This window comes from Mesocricetus auratus, unplaced genomic scaffold (assembly GCF_017639785.1).
Source record: "Mesocricetus auratus isolate SY011 unplaced genomic scaffold, BCM_Maur_2.0 Super-Scaffold_100014, whole genome shotgun sequence".
Classification (NCBI taxonomy): Eukaryota; Metazoa; Chordata; class Mammalia; order Rodentia; family Cricetidae; genus Mesocricetus; species Mesocricetus auratus.
Window position 1 is genome coordinate 22957624 of NW_024429197.1, and position 23535 is coordinate 22981158.

The window sequence follows — 23535 nt, forward strand, 5'->3', positions numbered from 1 at the left end:
GTAGAAGACTGACATGGGGCTCTACCTCAATCGCCCTTACAATATTCCTTGAGGCAGGGTCTCTCATTTTAACCAAGTACTCATCATTTCAGCTAGTGTAGCTAGCTCTCTTATTCTGGGAATTCTCTGTCTCTGCCTTATCAGATATGGAATGAGAGTGTGAGACTGCCTATGATATGTGATTGTTATCTGCTGTTTCCAGGAGTTCTGTGAGATGCTTTAGAAATCCATCATAATCCTGAGACATAAGTGTCATCAGCTTCATTTGACAGATGAAGAGACTGAGGCATTGGGAGATTCAGCAACTTCAGAAGAGTGCACAGAAACTGAGCAGTGTGCTCAGAGCCACACCCAACCTTTATTTTCCTAAGCAAGGAATGCTTGTTTAATTTCTGTATATAGATTTTTGCCTACATGTATATGTGTGTCTTCCCTGTGGAGGTCAGAGGAGGGAGTCAGATCCCTTGGAACTGGAGTCACAGACAGCTCTGAGCTATTTGGTCCCCTGTAACAGCAGTCAGTGCTCTTAACCTTTGAGCCATCTCAGCAGCCTGTATCCCCCCTTTCTGCCTCTATAGCTGGCATGTGACAGGTGACACATAGATGAATGTCATTCTCTTACAGCCTGCACCATGTGGATGACTCCAGAGCAGAACCAAAGCTGGGTTTCTGAGTTTATCCTGCTTGGCTTCTCCAGTGACCCCACAACCAACAGCATCCTCTTCATTGTGTTCCTTCTCATCTACCTGAGCTCAGTCATGGGCAATGGACTCATCATCATGCTGATCTGCATGGACACCCAGCTGCACACGCCCATGTACTTCTTCCTCTGTATACTCGCCATGTTGGATATTTGCTATGTCACCACCACCATGCCCCAGATGTTGGTGCATCTTCTTGCTAAATCTCAGACCATCTCCTTTGCTGGCTGCTGGCTGCAGATGTATGTGTTTGGTGCCCTGGCTGCTACTGAGAGCACCTTATTTGTTATCATGGCTTATGACAGATATGTGGCCATTTGCTACCCATTGCATTATACTGTCATCCTCAACTGGGGACTATGTAGACAGTTGACAGCTGGGTCTTGGATCTGTAGTTTCCTCTCTGCTTTGTTGCATACTTTCTTCACCATGAGTCTGCCATATTGTGGGCCCAACAAGGTCAACCACTACTTTTGTGAAGACCCTTCAGTACGTAGCCTGGCTTGCACGGATACCCACCTCATTGAGATGGTGGATCTGGTTATGAGTGTTTTTATGTGTCTTATTCCAATTTCCCTCATTGTGGTCTCATACATTCATATTGGGATGGCAATTCTCAAGATTAAGTCTACCCAAACTCGCTGCAAAGCTTTCTCTACCTGTGTCTCCCACCTGACTGTGGTCACATTCTTCTATGGTCCAGCCTCTTACATCTACATGAAACCCAATTCTAGCTACTCCCCTGAGAGAGACAAGCAGATCTCACTCTTTTACAATACCTTCACAGCCTTGCTCAACCCTGTGGTCTACAGTCTGAGGAACAAAGACATCCAGAGGGCATTTCTCAAGGTGATGAGGCATGGTAGCATGGACTTGAGAACCAGGATACTACAGAAGCTCCATTGCAGTATTCACTTTATTCAAAAGGGACAGTGTCTTTGTTTTATGTAGCTGCCCTGTGCATTTAAATCATCATGTTATGTGGTAACTGGAACAAACCACTGTGACACCAAGATGGCTGTCTTAATGGACAAGAGACACTAAAACCTCAGTAATCTTATTGAATTGCAGCAGGATTAATTTGTTGCTCAGGTTTGGAGCTCTAGGTTGGGAGTGATCTTCTGTTCGTTTCCATCCACCTTGGAGGAGGAAACTCTTATATCCAACTTGTCACCCTCAAACAGAAGAAAAGGAACAGTAGAAAAACTGACAATGAATCAGCTTCTCGAGAGCGACCTCCTTCTCTTTCCACACATTTGCAAAAAGCAAGTGGTATGGTACATTCTGAGATTAGAAGGTTGGAAGTTTTTTGTGTATTGAGAAGTATTACAAGTTCCGTGGCCATGGTCTGATATGTGGGTTCATCTGCTTAGAAGGAATCAAGCAATGTGCATTATGTAACTTGCTATATTTCCCAGAAAAAATTTATACCTATAACCAACACAAACATGATAACTATGAATAGCAGGATAGCAGAGACAGCAGAAGGTTAAGTAGCACAGCATGTCTTATCAGCAGAGAAGTAAGCTAATAGTTTGTGGAACAGAACTAATACAGCTCAGAGAACTAACTTCACACATAACTTCAGTGTGGTCTATGGGGAAACATGATGACTTCTGTCAAATGATGCAATTGTGGAAGTGAGGGGAGCTGGGGTCTCATCGGAACAGTCTCAACCTTTGCTCTTTGTTGTACATAGTACCCAAGGCACATCCCACCCTTGACTGCTGATGTTAGATCCCCTTCTACACTTTGATGGTGTGGGTATGGACGGCCTCTCATCTGCAGAGTAGTTCTTACCTGACTAATCAGCAAATTCCTGTCTGATTCAGTGCCTGAAGCATCATTTTCTAAGTAGTCCTCATACCTTCCAGTTTTATTCTGTGCTCACCTATTTTTTGGACAATGTACATGCTTCATTCATAGTTAATATTCATTACTATTCTTTACTTATGCATTTTTTCAGAATTCTCACATATCTTAGTCTGGACTGGAACTTCCAGCATTCCTGAAGATAACCTTGAACTTTTGATCTTTCAGCCTTCTCCTCCCCAGTGCTGGGATTATAGGAATGAACACCACACATGGGAGAATTTTGGCTTCTTTGATGGTGTCTTTGCATTATAAAAATAAAATTTTTACTTTAGTATAACACACTTCAGATACTTTTTTAGTAAAAGACAGATTCTCCATACGTGTCCCTGTCTGTTCTATAACTCACTAAGTAGACCAGGCTGGCATCAAACTCAGAGATCCTCCAAAATCTGACCTAGTAGTGCTGGCTTTAAAATCAATATTCCACTATACCTGGCCAAGCACTTTCATCTCTTGTTTTTTTGCAACATATCTATGAAATTGTTTCTTGATCTCATGGCATGAAAATTTACTCCTGTGTTTTGTTTTCAAAGTTACTTTTAGGTTTGACCCTTTCTGAATTAACTGCTTTGTATGTTATGTGGCAAGGGCCCAGTTAGGACTTTCTCTTCGGACTTTCATGGACTGACAGCTCCCCACAAAATGACATGAAGCCTTGTTATTAACTATGAAAGCTTGGCCTTTAGCTTAAGCTTATTCCCAACTAGGTTTTATAATCTGATTCTACAAATCTAATTCTGCCACACTGCTTTTTACCTTTCTTCTGTGCCTTATGTCTGACCTGCTCCACATCTAGCTGGTATCTCCCTTGTTTGCCCACATTCATCTCCAGTTCCTCTCTTCCCCCAGAAGTCCAGCCTATTCTCTTGTCTATCCATTCGCCCTTTCTTTATTAAACTAATCAGTAGGCACATTACACACAAGATGATCAAATATCCCACAACATTTCACCCTTTTGTCTAAATAAAAAATAAAGCATTTAGCTCCAACACAATCAGAATAATATCAAGAAAAAATACATTCAAAATGTCCAGTCCATTAGTTTTGGCAAAATTGTAGAAATTGCTATCTGTCCTATTTTGATGAGTGTAAAGTTTTATGCTTAAACCACTGTCTATCATAACTTGTATTACCAACCTAAAATATATATTTTTGGACCTTAAAACATTTTTTAGAATAACATTTTATGTCTTTAATCTCATAAACTTTACATCCATTTTCTAAGGTTCTTTTCTGAATTTGGTAACAAAGAAAACTGTATAACTGTCTATTCTTCAATTCCCATAAGAGACCCAAAGAGGATAACATATTACCTGAGTAAACAGGAAGTACAGAACAAACAGCTTCCACAACTACAGAAATAACAGGGACAGATGGCTGCACAACAGTCACCCAAGGTTCCTCTGCAACTTGGGGGCAACCATCTTTGGCCTACAGGCCTAAACTATCTGACGGACTTTTCTGTGAAGCTGTGCAGACCCAACAGCTTCCAAGAACTGGGGCAGGTAAACATGGCTCCCAGCAATTACTCACAGGCATGAGTCTTGGCTCTCATGGACCTGAAGAGGGAGGAGTCATTAGTATCATTTGCTAAGCAGAACCAGGTAACTGGTATCCTAGTCACTGCCTAGATGTTAATGTTTGGCTCACACAGTCTGAGAAATGATGCAAATGAGCAAAAAAAAAAATCAGGCCCAGACTGAGAAAATCTCTGAATAGTTTCAGTATGTTTGAAAATGAGCTCAGGTGCTGAAGAAAGAGAAGAAATTTTGTATAGTTACAAAAAATAAGTAAACAGTTTGAAAATAATAAAGCCTTTAAAGAAAGATTACAGCGGTTAAAAAGAGTAAGTTACATAAGTATGGAAAATACACAGAGTATCTGTATCCTATAGGGAGTTTTGTTGACTTTGAATTTTTAATGCTAATGAACAAAATAATAACTACTGAAAGACATTAGATTATAGAAAAAACTGCTAAACTAAGCATATCTATATATTTTAAGGACGTTTTAACTTTAGAATAGGAGTCAGAAAATGTGTTGCATGGGGGGAGTTATGCCTTTATTTCCACAAGAAAAAAAAGCTATGGATTTCTACAAAAATTGATAAAGAGAAGATTTAATATGGGGAGACCTCCTGTGAATCTTGGCTGCAGTAATGATGTAAGAAACCAAGAAAAACTATAAGTCAGGTGATTTATAAGCTGATCCCTCGACATGGAAAAACACATCAGAATGGATGAGACACGATGATAAATCTTGTTAGCTACAGAGTCCTCGTGACTTATTATTACACATCATCTTTTCATATGACATGAATGGAGATTCATATTACAGTGTGGTTATACACTCCAGACAGACATATAAAGTTGACAGATGTGTTTTGCCTGCTCAAAGGTAAAACAAAAAATCATCTTTAGTTGACTTGTGCATACCACACCTTCTATGCTTGTGTTAATGCAGATATGTATGCTACCTTTGAAAGTATGTTTGTTTTCAGAGCAAAAGAACTAGATATCACCGGGTGTTGGCGGCGCACACCTTTAATCCCAGCACTCGGGTGGCAGAGGCAGGCGGATCTCTGTGAGTTCGAGGCCAGGCTGGACCGACAGCCTCCAAAACAGAGAAACCCTATCTCGTAACCCCCCCCCCAAAAGAACTAGATATCAATGAAGAAGACAAGCAGCCCTGGTGATACGGCCTTACATGATTCCATTGTTGCAGTTTCTTAAAAAATCTGCGTGCAGAATAACTTCAAAGCTGCTAACTGAGATGGTCTAGCCTCACAGAATACTCCAGCCGCGACTTCAGCTCACCTCTACACTTTCCCATCACACAGAGATGGAACAACAAATGGTACAGCTAGCTCTCCCAGGACTTGACCACTATCTCAGTTTTCTCAGGGTCTCCTAAATATGTTGTCACCCACGGATTGCAGGAAGCAGTCTAGAGAACATGATGCCCACATTCCCAAGAGTAGGGTGGGTCATTATAGATGGATTATGGATGTTTTTCACTGCTTGAGGAGTTGGTTGCAGGTTGTTATTGGTCACGGTCAAGGTGAAAACTAAACAACAGAAGTTAGGAGATCTCTTTCTGAAAAGTTAAAGGGGGAGCATAGGAATGATAGAATAAAAGGGTATAGTACTGAATCTACTTTTACACTAAAAAGCTGCTATTAACATCAAATGTTTTTATATTGGTATAGATTTTTGTTTATTGATACAAATTTATGGTTATTTTTGTTAGAACATACTGTATATATGTTCCTACCTTAACATATGTATATATGTTAAGGTATTGTACCTATCCAGCTCATTTAAAAATACACACAAATTTACTCGGGAGGTCTTGTCCCTTTCTTCCCGGGGATCCATGTATGTCTCTCTTAGGTTCCTCCTTGTTTCCTAGCTTTTCTGGGGTTGTGGATTATAGGCTGGTTTTCCTTTGCTCTATGTCTAATATCCATACATGAGTGAGCACATACCATGTTTTTCTTTCTGTGTCTGTGTTACCCCACTCAGGATAGTTTCTTCTAGTTCCATCAATTTGCCTGCAAATTTCAAGATGTCATTTTTTTCTTGAGTAGTACTCCATGTACAAATGTACCACATTTTCTTTATTCATTCTTGGTTGAAGGGCATCTAGGTTGTTTCCAGGTTCTAGATATGACAAATAATGCTGCTATGACCATAGTTGAACGGATGTCCTTGTTGTATGAATGTGCATCCTTTAGGTATATACCTAAGAGTGGAACTGCTGGTTCTTGAGGTATAGAGTAATCCCATTTTCCTGAGAAACTGCCATACTGATTTTTGGAACTTATTGACATCTTAGCAAAATAGTCTTCTGTTATAAGAAAACTCTCTCTCTCTCTCTCTCTCTCTCTCTCTCTCTCTCTCTCTCTCTCTCTGTGTGTGTGTGTGTGTGTGTGTGTATGTGTGTATGTGATGAAAATTATTTTATTTCCTTTTATCATTATTTTCCCATAAATGCCCTTAATAAACTGGGTACCCATTCACTGGATCACAAAGCTGGCATCATCAAATGTCAGCGTGAACCCACAGATATATCTAGTAGTTCATGAAGGCACAAGTAGGTTACACAAGCAAATGTCCCAAGTGGTCTACTCTAGCTACATCCCTTCCACAGTTGGTGTCTGTTGTCCCCAAGTGCAGTTACCTATTTTTGATTGAGGAAGAACAGAAAAATTGTAATGATAACATATGGTTCTATGTGGCATGCCTGTCAAACCTGAAAGTGGCCAGGAGAGCACTATGTCCTGCTTGTAGAATGTGCCTGAAGACAGCAGTGAGGAAAACCCATTCAGGGGAGGGAACATTTTCCATGGCACTTGTTTTGGAAGAAGAAATGTCTTATATGTAAGAGTCTATATTGATGAATGCATTTTGGCCCATGGGTTGGTTACATGGTCATAACATCCATGGAATTTAATTGCAAAATTGGATAGATTGAGTTTGAAGAGATCTGTATCTTAGAAACTAGAAATAATGTCAAAATGTTTCTCTCATGTGAATCTCCATCAAAGGTGTCCTCAAAAGAACAATATATGAAGAATTAAGTGCATGAAATGACACTCTCTGTAGACACCTGTTTCCCCCTTTCCCTAGCCATCCTCCCACTGATTATCATGGCCATCTTTACTTCTTTCTCCAGATACAAAACAAGAAAACTTTTTGAAGTACTCATTCAATCAAATGAGCCAGTTCTTACATGGTCCATTAATAAGGCATTGCCAGCTGGGGCCAATTAAGGAGTCCCTGGTTGTGAGAGCTGTGGGTGCTGCTTTCTTGTTTCTCCAAGATCACCATCCTCTCCTGTGGGCCCACCTGATACAGACGGAAACCTCTAAAGTTTGACTTTTCCTTCATGCTGGCCTCTAGAATGGTTCCATGACCACAATGGAGTAGGCCAGGCTCTGAACAGCAGGAGTGTTTTTGTTAGACCCCAGGTAGAGCCATTAGCTTGAACTCACACAATTAAGCATGTGGTAGATATTACAGATTCAGTCTCACTCAAGAGGCCAGTGACTAGGCCCTGGAGTTGTTGCTTCCACCATTCCCTAGCTGACTGACCTTTGCCAAATTATTCAGGTTTTCTGGGTTATTGTTATCTGGGCAATGGACAGATAGGACCATGCTTGAAAATCTCTTGGTGTTGCAGTCATTTAAAAAAAAAGATGTGTCATCCTTTGGAGCAGTCACGAAGCTGTTATGTCTGCTTACCTTCTTCAGTCTTCACTCAGAAAGGTGCAACATACCTACCTGACCCTAGGGTTTTTTTCATTCTTTTGTCTTTTTCTTTTGCCAGATACCAAATATGCTTTCTGTGGGATGTTGGGATTTTTCTGTCATGTTGCTGATATACATGTCTACCTCAAATCCTATCTCTCCCTCCTCCCTATGAATCGATAATAAAATATCCAAGACTAAGGCCAACAGAGCCATAGTGGCTGGTTCTACATGTGACACTCAATCCGTTCTGTCTGCTTGTCTGTGAACATGTTTCCTTATCTATCCTGGTGGAGAAGAATAGAAGAATCTCTGCCTGAACTCAACTGCCTCTCCGGAGCAGGAGTGAGAAGAGTTGGTTTCAGAGCTGTGGAACAAGGGTTAGCGACAGCAATGCAGGGATCAAGGTGCTTCTGATTAGTGCTGATTGCCAATTACTAAAGTGTAAGTACACACATCGTGGTCAATGTCATGCTACAACACATGCCACTGAACAGCAGTTGAGATTACACGGCATTGTACAGAGTTTCATCCCGCAAGTACACCACACTACACAGCTGCCAGAACACAGAGCACAGGAAAATTGAGTTGCTCATCAGAATGTGCAGAGTTCAGAGCTTGTGTTGCATTCACTTTCTTTTTAATGCTATGATTCAAATTTTAGCCTCAAGCTTTCTATTTGCTCAGGTGCTATGCAGCTGAGTCACATTCCTAGGCAATCTGTCTTGTTTCTAATGCAATTTATTTCATTGTTATTTTATAACCTTTTACTATTGTCTCTGTTTAAGGAGTAGCTCACAGGAATTCTAACACCTTATCAATCGACCACTATAACCGGGAAGCTGATATAGTCCAGTCTTCTCCTTCTGAATCCTTAGGAAACCAAGACACAGAAAGAGGTGAAGATGGAGAATTGAAAACTGGCCAGAAACTGAGGCAGAACTGACATCATCACATTTATAGTCTACAAGGGAAGAGGTTGCTATTAGAAGTATATAGAAGAGGCAACCGAGGCAGAATAACAGCAAGTTCAAGAAAGCATGCACCAGAGCTTGATACATTTGGACCCAAATTCTTATTTGCATCCAAGAAACATGAGCCCAATGGAAAGTTTTCTCACTCCACTGTCATGGTTGTCACTGCTGACTTCCATGTTGCTATGCCATGGTTGACTCTTTTTGTTTGCTTGTTTGTTTGTTTGTTTATGTCAGTGTTTTTCTTGCATGAATGTATGTACAGTACATGCATGTCTTGTCCCTAAGGAGGTCAGAAGAGGGCACCAGATCCTGTAGAGATGGACATATAGATGGTTGTGAACTACCATGAGTGAACTTGGAATCAAACTCAGTGCTCTGCAAAAACAGTTCAAGCCCATTGTTGTTGACTTTTTATTAGCACCAGAGTGGCTGGGTAAGAAAAGAGTGTGACTCAAGCATAGTCACACTGAGTGTCAGTGCTCAGGGTTTCGGCAGTAAAAGAGGAATAAAAATGAGAACTTAAGTCCTTGACCTGCCTATGAGGTTACAGGTCCCACCTCCTCTTCTCTGAGATTCTCTTATTCCCCCAATTAGTCTAGAAAAAGGAACAGGTCACCACTCCTCAACCTGTGACTAGTTTCCTCCTGCTCTGCCCCCAAGGGTCTCACTTTAGTGCTCTTGTTCACATCACCTAGGGATCATCTCAGCATCCCTACTGGAAACAGAAATGGTCCTTTCCCAGCTCTCCTGGGAAGCTCAGAAAGGAGGCAGGGTCATAAAACCTCAGTATCTGGTCCCACTGGGAAGAGGTGAAGATGTGTGAGCTTACCTTTGTTAAGCAGGGTTGTATAGGGGCCATCTTCAGGAGCTGGGGCTGGTCCACTTGCAGGGGAAGTGAGAGACTCAACCCTCCATGTCTACAGCACCTTGGAATTTTTCTGGAGATTGAGCTGCCTAGAATCCCTTCTCTCTGGACTCATCTACTTTAAGAGGCTCAGAAGAAGAAGAAACAGCCACTCAGTGACACATTCCTTGGATTTACAAGTGGTAAGATGGTCATTGATGGTTTGGCTCATGATTGGGACTAAGGCATCTTTGATATTGGAGGTAAGAAGTAGTCAAGCCATCCATCTCCAGGGCCCCTGTGTAAACACCTCAAACTCCCCAGACCTCTTCCCTCATCGCCTGCTCTTCTTTTTCTTAATCTTGTGTCATTTCTCCCTTTTCCTTCCTGCTGCTATTAGTTTAATAAATATTTACAGAAAGTTTGTCTGTTTCCAATAACGTTGACAGAAAAAAAATATCGAGCCCTAAGCTCAAAGATCTCAAGTGAAGCGGAATGCCATATCCATGATAGAGCAGTGATGGTCAATGTTCTTGAAGGAGCCTTCCCACACCACAGAGACACAGCTTGATACTTTGTGGGCAGTGCATTCATGATTTTTTTGTTTTGTTTCATTTTGTTTTGTTTTGGGAAGGTGGGTGGTTAGTCTCCTGTAGCCTAGCTTAGCCTCAAACTTACTATATAGTTGAGTATTACCTAGTACTCCTGATCCTAAACCTTCCAGAATCATGCTTTGTAGGTTGGAGCTGACACATGTAGATTTTTCTGACCTGAAACTCAATCCTGATGTCTTTATCTGTGAGCCCTGGGCTCATAGAATTGGGCCACCGTCCTGCGGGACACTGTAAGTGAAGTAAACCATAGTAGGCTGCAGGTCACTAAATGGTGTCCCCATGCCATAGAAATCAGACCTAAAATCCCGTTTCCTGGGATTCGTATAAGTTGAATGCATATCAAGGTCTCCCACATTCAGACAGGAGGGGAATCTCATCAGGAGAGCCGGTCTGTGTCTAGCCATCCAGCTCTATCCTAGGAGGGCTCTGGATGTGCTGAATCTCCTTAATCTCAACTACATGGACAATGTGAAGACTTTGCCTTCCTGACCTCCCCACTTCAGAGCCTGTGTGCCAGAAGCACGGAGGGTGACTGAGAGCCAGGCTCTGATGTTATCCCACTTCTCCCATCAGACTGTAATCTAGAATAAGATGCCCTCTCTAGGTCATACTTTTTACCTATAACACACAGGTAAGAATATTTCCTTCAGTGAACTGATGTGAGGTTAAGATAAAGTTAGTGGAACAATTGGTAGAATATACAATTTACCCAATAAATACTAGTTGTTTTTATTGTTGCTTAGGTTAGGAAGTTACCCATACAGCCACACTCTATCAGAGTTAATTCTTTCTCCATTGTGTGGGGTTTCAGTTAACAAGAAAGTAACAAAGGGTTCATACAAGTTGTTTGGTGTCAAAGTTGATATCATACCCCCACCATGAACCCCTCAGCCAATGAACAAGATGCAGGATATATCCCACCTGGGTTTGGGTGGGAGGTAGTAGCACAAGTCAGGGAGGAAGGAGCTACTGGCCCATCTGAGTCCAAATGTGGCCACAGTGTGGGCAACACAGTGCAGATGGTGGTTCCTCCTCCTTGAGGAGGAGTTATGAACTTCTTAATGTATAAGAGAAACAGAAGCATGCACAATACCGGGAGTGTTTGCATGGGCATTTGTGTGTGAAGAGACAGGAGATGGAGGAGATAGTTGTGAGCAAACGCTTAGTCTTCACAGAGCAAGCAGGCGACTGTGCACCTGCCTCAAATAACAGGACTAGGAAGCTCTTAAAAAGCTTTTCAGCAGGGTCCAGATGGGACCAGTATGACAACTTTGAAAAACCACTGCAGCAGGCACATGAAGAACATGCAGAGGAAGACAAACACCCAGCACTGAGAAAGGGAAGTGGACACAAAGTTGCGCCCCAAGCAAGTACTTATTTGCAATTGATTCCTATCAGGAAAGGGAAAATCAGTTTTCTTCATTAGAGTGTCTTTGTGCATTTTAGTTACTCTATGGATGACCACATGCTCAGAAGTAGTTGGCCAACAGGAGACTGACTCCACAGATTTGGTTTTGGTTTGGTATTTTGGTTTTGTTTCCTTTTAGTTTTTTTTAATTTGTAGTTTGTTTTAAAATAAAGAGTAGTAGGGAAAATACATAAGGTTGGGTGGAGAGGGTATGGGGGAAGTTGGGGGAGGAATATGATCTAAATATATTATATGAAAATTATTTTTAAAAAGTAAAGAAAAAGAAAAGATTGGATTGAAGGAGGAAAATGTAGAGGCAAGGGGCAGGCACATGGAGACGCTGATGCAGAAATGTCAGGAGAGATGATGGGCTCCTGAAGTGGGTTGAAAGGAAGGACAGCTGTGAGGGCTCTGAGCAGTAGACTGGTCAGGAGAGGGGATGAGGACAAAGAAACTGAGGACTGAGGGTGTCTAGAAGTCTCATATTTCTACTCCCATGAAAAACAACACCCACCTGAACTGTTGTCTTGTTGATTAGCATGAATGGTGCCATAGTTCAGACTACTGTGAGCAGCGTTTGGAAATTTCCTTTGCATGTCTTTTCTTGAGTAAGTGTTTGTATGTATCTTTGTTTTTCCATATTGTTTCAGAAATATATTTGTATTGCTGGGCAACACATTAATGTGTTCAACTTTAGGGAACACAGCCAGACACACACTAAAGGGATCATTTTAGTTTACTCTTCAATTGTATCCAGATTATTGTTGTCAATCCTAGCTGTCTGTTACTGTAGCCATGCTGGTAAGTGTGTGGTGATGTGAGATTGAGAAGAGGAAGGTGGATGTTGGCACTGTGTTGTTCTCCTGCAATTCCAAGATGAGCAATGGTGCTGAGAACCTTAGCCTCATCAGTGCTCACTAGTCAGTTGCCTTGTGAAATGCCCTGTAAATACGGTTCACTGTTCTATCAGAGTATCTGTTACTATGTTTATATTCTTCTAGATCTTTGCATAAGAATTTTGCATACTTTGTTTTTGCTTATTCTAGATTACCATTATTGTTTCCTTCAAGGAAAGTGCTCTTTTAAAGGAATCCTACCTAAGCTTCTCCTAAAATGATGGATATATTTATCAGGTTTGATCTAAAAATAGTTTCTTTAGATTTGCCACTTAAAGCTATTTACACCTGTAATTGATTGCTTGTGTACAGAGGGAGACAGGAGTAAAAAAGGGAAGAAGTAACTTTCCTGCTCACATATCCACATGATCCACCAGCAGTCCCTTGGAAGACTACAGTGTCCCCAGTGCATTGCATACATGAACTTCTGTCAGTACTCATAGGATTTTATGTGTCTGGGACTGTGTCTGATGACATTTATTTTTGTCTTCTTCATCTACATCTACTTGTTTACTCTCTATTTTGCATATGTCTGTGATGTGTGGTCAGAGACTGACATGTGGTCCATCCTCAATCGCTCTGACAACATTCCTTGAGGAAGGCTCTCTCAGTTGAATTTAGTACTCATCATTTCAGCTACTCTTATTCTGGGGTCCCTTTGTGTCTGCCTTCCTAGAGCTGGAATAAGAGTGTGAGGCTGCATGTGACATGTGATGTGTTACTGTTGTTTCCAGGAGTTATTTGAGATGCTTTAGATATCCATCATAATCCTGAGCCATGAGTGTCATCAGCTTCATTTGATAGATGAAGAGACTAAGGCATTGGGAGATTCAGCAACTTCAGAAGAGTTCACAGAAACTAAACAGTGTGCCCAGAGCCACACCCAGCCTTTCTTTTATTTTAATTTTAAAATTTTATTTTTATTTTATACATATGAGTTTTTGCCATATACATGTTTGCGCACTATGTGTGTGTCTTTCCTGTGGAGGTCAGAGAAGGGAGTCAGATACCCTGTAACTAGAGTTACAACAGCTCTAAAATGCCTGAGTCCATGTAATAGCAGTCAATGCTCTTAACCTTGGAGCTATCTCTATCACCCTGTATCTCTCCTTTCTGCCTCTATAGCTGGCATGTGACAGGTGACACATAGATGAATGTCATTCTCTTACAGCCTGCACCATGTGGATGATTCCAGGGCAGAACCAAAGCTGGGTTTCTGAGTTTATCCTGCTTGGCTTCTCCAGAGACCCCACAACCAACAGCATCCTCTTCATTGTGTTCCTTCTCATCTACCTGAGCTCAGTCATGGGCAACGGGCTCATCATCATGCTGATCTGCATGGACACACAGCTGCACACGCCCATGTACTTCTTCCTCTGCATCCTCTCCCTGTTAGATATGTGCTATGTCACCACCACCATGCCCCAGACATTGGTGCATCTTCTTGCTAAATCTCAAACCATCTCCTTTGCTGGCTGCTGGCTACAGATGTATGTATTTGGTGCTCTGGCTACTACTGAGTGCACCCTGTTTGTTATCATGGCTTATGACAGATACGTGGCCATTTGCTACCCATTGCATTATACTCTCATCCTCAACTGGGGACTATGTAGACAGTTAGCTACTGGGTCTTGTGTCTGTGGTTTCCTCTCTGCTTTGTTACATACTTTCTTCACCATGAGTCTGCCATATTGTGGACCCAACAAGGTCAACCACTACTTTTGTGAAGGTCCTTCAGTGCGTAGCCTGGCTTGCATGGATACTCACCTCATTGAAATGGTTGACCTGGTCTTGAGTGTTTTTGTCGTTCTTACTCCAATTTCCCTCATTGTGGCCTCTTATGTTCACATTGGCAAGGCAATTCTGAAGATCAAGTCCACCCAAGCCCGCTGCAAGGCTTTTTCTACCTGTGCCTCCCACCTGACTGTGGTCACATTCTTCTATGGACCAGCCACTTACATCTACATGAGACCCAACTCCAGCTACTCCCCTGAGAGAGACAAGCAGATCTCACTCTTTTACAATGTCTTCACAGCCTTGCTCAACCCTGTGGTCTACAGTTTGAGGAACAAAGACATCAAGAGGGCATTTCTCAAGGTCATAGGGCATGGCAAGGTGGACTGCTGAATCAGGATCCAGGAGAAGCTACATTGGAGTATTCACTTTTTGAGACAGGATTCTTTATTTATGTAACTGGCCTGTGCCCTTGAACCAACGTAGTACTTGGTAATTGGAACAAATCAATGTGAAACCAAGGTGGCTCTCATGATTGACAGGCTACATTAAGGTACAGTTTGAAACACCTCAGTAATCTTTTATTTTCTGTTTTCGAGACAGGGTTTCTCGCTATTGTTTTGGAGGCTGTCCTGGAACTTCCTCTGTAGACCAGGCTGGCCTCGAACTCACAGAAATCTACCTTCCTCTGTCTCCTGAGTGCTGGGATTAAAGGCGTGTGCCACCAACACCCAGCTTCACCTCAGTAATCTTATTGAGTTATAGCTGCAATGGTTCCTATGTTACTTATATTTGTAGCTGTAGGTTGGGAGTTACCTTCTGTTCTGGAATATCCATCTTGAAGGAGGAACCTTATGCCCAACATGTTACCCTAGAACAGAATGGAAGAATCAGTGAACAAACTCACAATGACTCACCTTCTCAAGAGTGACCTGCTTATCTTTCCACCCATTCTTCTGGCCAAAGCAAGCAGGGTGGCCCAGCTTGAGAACAGGAGATGGGAAGTTTTTTTCTTTTTGTTTATAAAGAAATAATACTAGTTCTGTTGGCCATGGTCTGATATATTCTTTCCTCTACCTAGGAGGCCGGAAGTAATGTACATGATGTAACTTGGTGCAGCTCCCAGAAAACAACAGGATACCTATAAACCAACACAAAACATGCTAAGTGTGGATAGCATGGTAGTAGAGACAGCAGAAGGCTGAGGCACTATATGTGTGTGTTGTCAGCACAGAAGTAAGCTGATAGCTTGTGGAAAAGAACCAACACAGCTCAGAGAACAAATTTCACTCTTAAATTCAGTGTGGTCCATGGGAAACATGATGACCTCAAATGATGCAATGTTGGAAGTAAAGGGAGCTGGGGGTCTCTTCAATACCTTCCAACATCTGTTCCAATTTTCAGGTGTCACCTGAGTGCGGGTTCCATGTTGACTGTTGACTACTGTCTCCCTTTCTACACTTTGATGGTGGTAGGTATGGATCATCTTCAGAGTAGCGCTTACCTGACTAATTAGCAAATTGCTCTCTGCTTCAGTGACTGAACTATTTTTTCCTAAGAAGGCCACTGGCCCTCAAGTTTTATTGTGTGGCCACATATTTTTGAATAACGGGTACCATTCATTTATAGTTAATACTCATTACCATTCTTACTTATGTATTTTTTTTTGAGAATTCTCACATACCCTGTGCTAGCCTGGAACTTTCCACACTCCCCAAAATAGACTTGCATTTTTTAATCTTCCTGCCTTCACCTCCACAGTGCTGTGATTATAGGATGGGCACCAGACCTCAGAGAGTTTTGCTTCTTTGATGATGTCCTTTGTAGTATAAAAGTTTTCACTTTAGTAAAATACAGTTAATGCCCTTTTTGGAGACCGATTCACTCCATGTAGCCCTGCCTGGCCCGGAATTCCCTATGTTGATCAGGCTGGCCTTGAACTCACATAGATCCTCCAACCTCTGCCTTAGGAGTTCTGGGAATAAAGGCATACTCCATCACACCTGGCCTAGTCCTTTTATCTCTTGTTATTTTACAGTATATCTAGGAAATGTTTCTTGATCCAATGTCATGAAAATTCACGCCTGTGTTTTGTTTTTAAAGTTGTTTTTAATCATTTGATCCACTCTGAACTAATTTTGTGTATGATATTGTTAATCCCCAGATTTGCATGAAAAAAATCAGTTCCCCAATTTGGAGCCAAATTTGAAGCAGGATTTCATTAAATACTGGTCAGGATGGACTTTAGTCAGGATCAGTTTCTGGAATTCCCAGCAAGTATCCCCAAAGCACCTGCTATAGGGGCTTTTAAATGTTAAACCATATGGCCAGCATATTTTCCCATGTGGCTTTGAGATTTCCCAAGAACAACAACTCCAACATTCCAGGAAGTTACCTGGTCTTTGAGCAAGTGGGGCTTCCAAGTTAACTTTGCTTCTTACATTCCCCCCTTGAGTTGTATTCTGGGTCAAATCCTTGACTTTGTGATGGGTACTTGTTTATATTGGGATCTGATAACCATCAGTTTAATGGTGCCCAGACAGGAATTATAATCTAGTTAAGGCATCAGTGATGCAAGAGCCAACAGTAATTAGTAGAAGCAAAAGGGCCAAATATCCTGTGATGGCTGACATCAGAGTTATTAATAAAAAAGTAGCCTGGAGATGGAAGGGGTACCAGCCATTTATTTCATCTCAAGGCTCCTTTTTGTAATTTTTTTGTACATCCAGATTATAATTCTGAATGACTTGCATAGAAATAATAATTTTCTCTTAAAACATATATCACCTTTTTGTTCTGTACAATGCCCTATCATATTGTACAACTATTTCAGTTCATGAATCTACTTATTGATAAATCTGTACCCATTTTCCTGGTATGCCAATTAACATACATAGGTGGCCATTTTCTCCCCTACACCAGGGAGTTTCCTTTTGATTTAGTGTTTCAGCATGAACATTTTTTCCTCTGTCCAGGGAGTCAGATATATAGATTGAACAGAGATGTGTTTAGCCTGATGAGAATCACCTATAAGTGTACTTAGAAAAAAAAAGCTAAAATTCTGAGTTCATGACTGGATACTAGTCAGTGCTCTACCCACTTATCAGAACTCCACTGATCAATGCTTAAACTCTGAACGCTTGAAATCTTGTAACAACAGCATAGATGAGGAAAGAACTCTGATACAATTCCCAGTTTTCACATACTTTAGCTCTTTCTTATACCTTTACAGTTTGCGTTTACACACCTTAAGTCATTTTCTTAGACTGTGAGAACTTAAGCTTTTATGTCCCCAGAGATTTTCATGCCTTACAACATTGCCTTAGATCTCAGAACTTGTATGAACTTTAAACCTATTTCTTTCCATCTAATAACTTATCAGAGACATGACTAGTTATTATTGAGAACAGCCATTACAGGCATGTTCCTTTAATGAAAAATTACACCTGAAATCTGTTCATTCTTTAATGTGAAGCCTGTTAGCAAGGCAACCCTGTCTGCCTTTTCTTAACAAGAGAACTAGTAGCTCCAGATGAACTAACAAGGTGGCTGCAGCCTTGGGGGAAGGAGCTGGTTGCCTTCTACTGCCTAGCTGACAAAGCTACAGTTAGACTAACCATGAGTGCTATCAGATATCTGAGAAGGATAAATATAGTAGGAATAATAATCCACACGGTGTATGTATTAATTAAATGATGGGGACTAGTCTACAGTTCATTATCTAGATTGCCATCCCAGGCTGCTGTGGTCTCCATGGCATTGGGGGCAGACGTACCAGGACAGCATCAGTCCTCAACCTCCAGACCCAAAAGATGAGAGGCTTTTCTCATGGAGGAGGAATGTGGGGTACTGACCTTACTCTGTCTAGGCAAAGTGGGACAATCAATTCTCCAGTGTCCTGCCTGTCCACACTTTGGGGTGGGCCCAGGCAGCAGTTGAGTCAATGGGGCAGTTTTTCCCAGTGGTTATTGTTACCACAATCCAGATGGAGTCATTGTCACTGTGCCCATTATTTTCTTGGAGACCTTCAGGATCACTGTTAGGATCTGGGAGTCTCTGTCTGACATAGTAAGTTTAAACATCATAAATGCCATATCCAGCAGATCTCTGACAAGCTTGAAGACCATTATCCATTAAGTATATCTGAGTTTAACAACCCTTGCCTGTTTTTTAGTTACTTCTTTAGACTATACCTTGAAAACATATACAGGAGGCTAAATAAAGCTGTAATTAGTTATATTAGTACTTAGCATGACTACAAGTATAGTTCTGAACATATTAAAGCTTAATCATCTTCAGCAGTTTATAATAAAAAAAGAACAGTTTCTGAACTGAAGCTCAAATCACAGTCTATGGGGAGACTGGTAACTTTATTTTCCTGGTCCTTACATAGCGCACCATTATAGAAAATAAGTTTCATATATGACTCGGTTTCTCAGAATAGCTACAGTTTTAACAATATTAGTAAAAACAAGGAGTTAGGTATACACTGTCCATTTTGTTTTGTGCAGCCCTGGCTGTTCTAGAAATTGCTCTGTAGACCAGGCTGGCTCAAACTCATAGAATCACCTTAGGCATACACTTTTTTTAAAAATAAATTTTATTTAAATTACATATCAATCCCAGTTCCCTCTCTGTAAAGAGAAGCTTTTTCTTTGCTAGCTGCTTTGGTTTATCCCCCGCCAGCCACCTGGGCTCTGCCGCATTGTAGTCCCCAAATAAACACACAGGAGGCTATATTAATTATGAAGCTGTTGGCCTTGCTTGTTTCTTACTGGCTAGCTCTGACTTAAGTAATTACCCCATAATTGATAATCTAAGTATTTCTCTTACCGGAGAATAGTTCCGGGCTTCCTACCCCATGGCGGTTACATCTTGACTCTCTGTGTTTCTCCTTCCCAGAGTCCTCCTGGACTCCTAGTCCCTCCTACCTAGATTCCCTATAGGCCAGACAGTGCTTTATTGACAAATAACAGGCAAATAACAGGACTTCCCCAACACCTCTCCCTCCCACCCTCCCAAGGCATGCATTCTTAAATCATTCTCTGTTACCATGAACAGACCTTAGGCAAGGATACACCTTTTGCCAGTCTACTTGGGTCATCATCTTGCTGCATCTTAAGGTAGAAATACCTCAGTCTCTAGTGTTTAATGTTTAGTGCTCATAGATGTGGCCCTAACTTTCGTCTTTTATTTATCTATTTATCAGGATCACATGTTAATAAAGACATTATAATAAAATAGCTCATAAATTTAAAATGTCTCATATTCTTCTAAACTTACATATTTTAATTCAAAATTGATTTTATTTTTTTTACTTATTTTTAAAATTTAATTTAAATTAGAAACATGCATGCTTCAACTGTCAATCCCAGCTCCCTCTCCCACCCCTTTTCCCTTGTCCCTCCACCAGCCCCACCCTCACCCTCCCAGTCCCCGGTCCAATCTCCATATCATTCCCCAGGGAGGGTGAGGCCCTCCTTGGTGGGGCGTCTCCAGAGTCTGTCATTTCATCCAGGGCAGGACCTAGGCCCTTCCCCATGTGTTCAGGCTGAGAGAGCATCCCTCCATGTGGAATGGGTTCCCAAAGTTCATTTGTACACCATGGTGAACACTAATCTACTACCCACGGTCCCAGAGATTTCTGAGGCCTCCTCTCTGACACTACATTCATGGATTCTGGATAAGTTCCCTGTTGGCCTCTCAGCCATCAGTCTGGGGTTCAAGAGGTACCCCTTGTCCAGTCAGCTGTCTTTGTGGGTTTCACCAGCATAGTCTTGACCACCTTGCTCATCACTCCTCCATCTCTGTCACTGGGTTCCAGGGGTTCAGTTCAGTTTTTAGCTGTGGATATCTGTCTCTGCTTCCATCAGTCACTGGATGAAGGTTCTAGGATGGCATATAAGGTAGTTATCAACCTTATCATCAGGTAGGGGTATTAATGTAGTCTCTCCGCTAGTGCTTAGTTTGCCAGCAGGTTTTAAGAGCTGTTTATTAAAAGCCATTTAGTTTTTAAAATTTAAGTTTTCTGTAAACCTCCAAGTTTTCTTTTTAAGTTTAAAATCTGTCAAAATAAAGTACTTTTTTTTTATTTCAAGAGGGCAGACACAGGTCACAACCACTATCTGCAGAAGGCAAAGCCAAATTCCAATAGTGCAGACAATTCCAAAACCATCTGGTGACTTTTTTAATTTAAATTAGAAACAAGCTTGCTTCACGTGTCATGGTTGCAACACATGCCACTGAACAGCAGTTGAGATTGCATGGCATTGTACAGTGTTTCAACCCGCAAATGCACCACACTACACAGCTGCTACAACACAGAGCACAGGAAAATGGAGTTGTTCATCAGGATGTGCAGAGTTCCAAGCTTAAGAAAGTGCTCAACATCCTTAGCCATCAGAGAAATGCAAATCAAAACAACTCTGAGATACCATCTCACTCCTGTCAGAATGGCTAAAATCAAAAACACCAATGATAGTTTATGCTGTGGAGGATGTGGAGAAAGGGGAACACTCCTACACATTGCTGGTGGGAGTGCCAACTTGTACAGCCACTTTGGAAATCAGTATGGAGATTTCTCAGGAAAGTGGGGATCAGTCTACCACAAGACCCAGCAATTCTACTCTTAGGCATATATCCAAAAGATGCACATTCATACAATAAGGACATCTGTGCCACTATGTTCATAGCAGCATTATTTGTAATAGCCAGAACCTGGAAGCAACCTAGATGCCCTTCAACTGAAGAGTGGATAGAGAAAATATGGTACATTTACACAATGGAGTACTATTCAGTAGAAAAAGTAATAGAATCTTGAAATTTGCAGGCAAATGCATGGCACTAGAAGAAACCATCCTGAGTGAGGTAACCCAGTCACAAAAAGATAAACACTGTATTTACTCACTCATATGTGGATTTTAGGCATGAAACAGGGAGAGTGCCATCCTACAATCCCACCACCAGCAAGCATAGGAAACAGGAAGGACCCTAACGGAGATATGCATGGTACCCTAGAGAAGGGAAACTGGACAGGATCTCCTGAGGGGAGTGGAAGCATGGGGGAGGGGAGAGGGAACTCAGAGAAAGAGGGGGAGAAGAGGAGGGGAGAGGAGGACATGGGAAGCAGGAAGGTTGAGTCAGGGGAAGAACAGAGGAGAGCAGGATGAGAGATACCATAATAGAGGGAGCCATTACAGGTTTGAGGAGAGATCTGGCACTAGTGAGATTTCTAGAAATCTACAAGGATGATACCAACTGGCAAACTAACCAATAGTGGAGAGGCTACCTTAAATGCCCTCCCCCAATAATGAGCCTGATGACTACCTTATATGCCATCCTAGAGCCTTCATCCAATGGCTGATGGAAGCAGGGGCAGACACCCACAGCTAAGCACTGAACTGAACTCCTGGGAACCAGTTACAGAGAGGGAGGAGTGATGAGTAAAGGGGTCAAGACTGGGCTGGTGAAATCCATGGGAACAGCTGACCTGAAGAAAGGGGAGCTCATGGACCCCCAACTGATGGCTGAGAGGCCAGCATGGAACTGATCAAGACCCCCTGAACGTGGGTGTCAGTGAGGAGATCTCAGCATTCTTTGGGGCCTTGGGCAATAGATCAGTATTTATCCCTGGCATCCACATGGACTTTGGGAGTCTATTCTATGTGGAGGGATACTCTCTCAGTCTGGACACATGGGGGAGGGCCTAGGCCCTGCCCTGAATGATATGACAGACTTCGGAGATCCCCTGTGAAGGGCCTCATCCCCCCTAGAGAGTGGAGTGGGGACTGGGTGAGGGGTTGGGGGGTTGGTGGAGGCGGGAGAGGAGGGGAGGGAGGGGGAGCTTTTGTTGTCTTCACCTTTTTTTGCTATGATTCAGACTCCAGTCTCAAGCATTCTATCTATTTAGTAACTATACACTGAGCTACATTCCTAGGCACACTGTCTTTGCTTCCAATACAATTTATTTGTCATTTTATAATTGACCTTTACTATTGTCTGTGTTTAAGAAGCAGCTCCCAGGAATTCTAACCCCTTATCAATCAATCACTCTCAGCAGGAAGACTTTATAGTCAATTTTCTCCTTCTAAATCCTTAGGAAACCAAGACACAGACAGAAGGCAGGGATGGAAAACTGAGGCCGTGAAACACTGGCCAAAATTTGTGGCAGGATGCTGACATCATCACATTTATTCCTCTAGCCACCCTAGAAGGGAAGAGGTTATACTGTTGGAATTCTACAAAAGAGGCCAATGAGTCAGAATAACAGCTAGTTCAAGAGAACATGCTCCAGAGCTTGATATGTTTGGACCCAAATTTTTATTTGCATCCAAGAGCCAGGAACCTCTCAGAGACTTTTCTCCCTCCAGTGTCATGAGGATGTTATCACTGACTTCCATGTGGCTATGCCATGCTGGGCTCCTTTAGTTTGTTTGTTTATACAATCATTTTACCTGCTTTTGTCATGTACAGCACATGCATACCTGGTCCCTGGGGAGGTCCGAGAATGGCACCAGATCCTCTAGAACTGGAGATATGTATGGCTTGTGAGCTTCCATGTTAGGTGCTGGGAACCAAACTGGGTGTTCTGAAAGTGCAGCAACTCCACTTTTGCTCATAGCCCCCATTGCTGTTGATTCTTCGTTAGTACCAGAGTGACTTGGTAACTGTTTCAAGTCTGTCTCTGTCCTGCCAGCCAGCTCCCAAATCGTGATGTGGAGACTTTATTAATTATAAAGGCAAGGCAAATAGAGTGAACTTGTTTCTACCTGGATCTTATAATGCAAATTAAACCTTATTATTTAATCTGTATGCTGCCTTGTGACTCGCAGCTGTCCTCTCCTGCACACCTTGCTTCTTCTCCATCTCTTGGCATTTCTGCCTTCTTCTCAGTGTCCTCTCTGCACTGAAAATTCTGTCTAGCTATTCAACTTTTTGTTAAATCAATCCAAGTGACACATCTTCACATTGTACAAATGGATTGTTTCATGATAAGTAACCTGCTCAGATATTACACAACAAAGAAAAGAGGACTTTGATTTTCCCCAAGTTAGTTAAGGAAAGTAGTATGACTCACACATGCTCTCACTGAGGGTCAGGTCTCAGGGTTTGGGCAGTAAAAGAGGAATCAGAATGAGAACTTAGGTCCTTGACCTGTGGTGTATCCTATGACCAGGTCCCACCTCCTCTTCTCTGAGCTGCTCTTATTCCCCAATTAGTCTAGAAAAGGAAACA

The 23535-nt window shown here is 41.9% G+C and overlaps 2 protein-coding genes across 2 annotated transcripts; both read left to right on the forward strand.

Moving 5' to 3' along the window:
- Nucleotides 1–583: 583 nt before the first annotated feature.
- Nucleotides 584–8774, forward strand: LOC101841753 (olfactory receptor 2A12-like). The gene is given in 3 exon segments (XM_013123392.3): nt 584–613; nt 615–1608; nt 8617–8774. Coding segments are annotated over 3 exon segments (1182 nt in total).
- A 4960-nt stretch (nt 8775–13734) lies between these two features.
- On the forward strand, nt 13735–14694 carry LOC101842022 (olfactory receptor 2G3-like). Its single transcript, XM_005083934.2, has one exon. The coding sequence runs from the start codon at nt 13747–13749 to the stop codon at nt 14692–14694; it is 948 nt and encodes a 315-aa protein (XP_005083991.2). The 5' UTR covers nt 13735–13746.
- Nucleotides 14695–23535: the final 8841 nt, after the last annotated feature.

Coding starts and splice junctions, on each gene's coding strand:
- LOC101842022 (XM_005083934.2), top strand. CDS start 13,747: ATGTGGATGATTCCAGGGCAGAACCAAAGCTGGGTTTCTGAGTTTATC.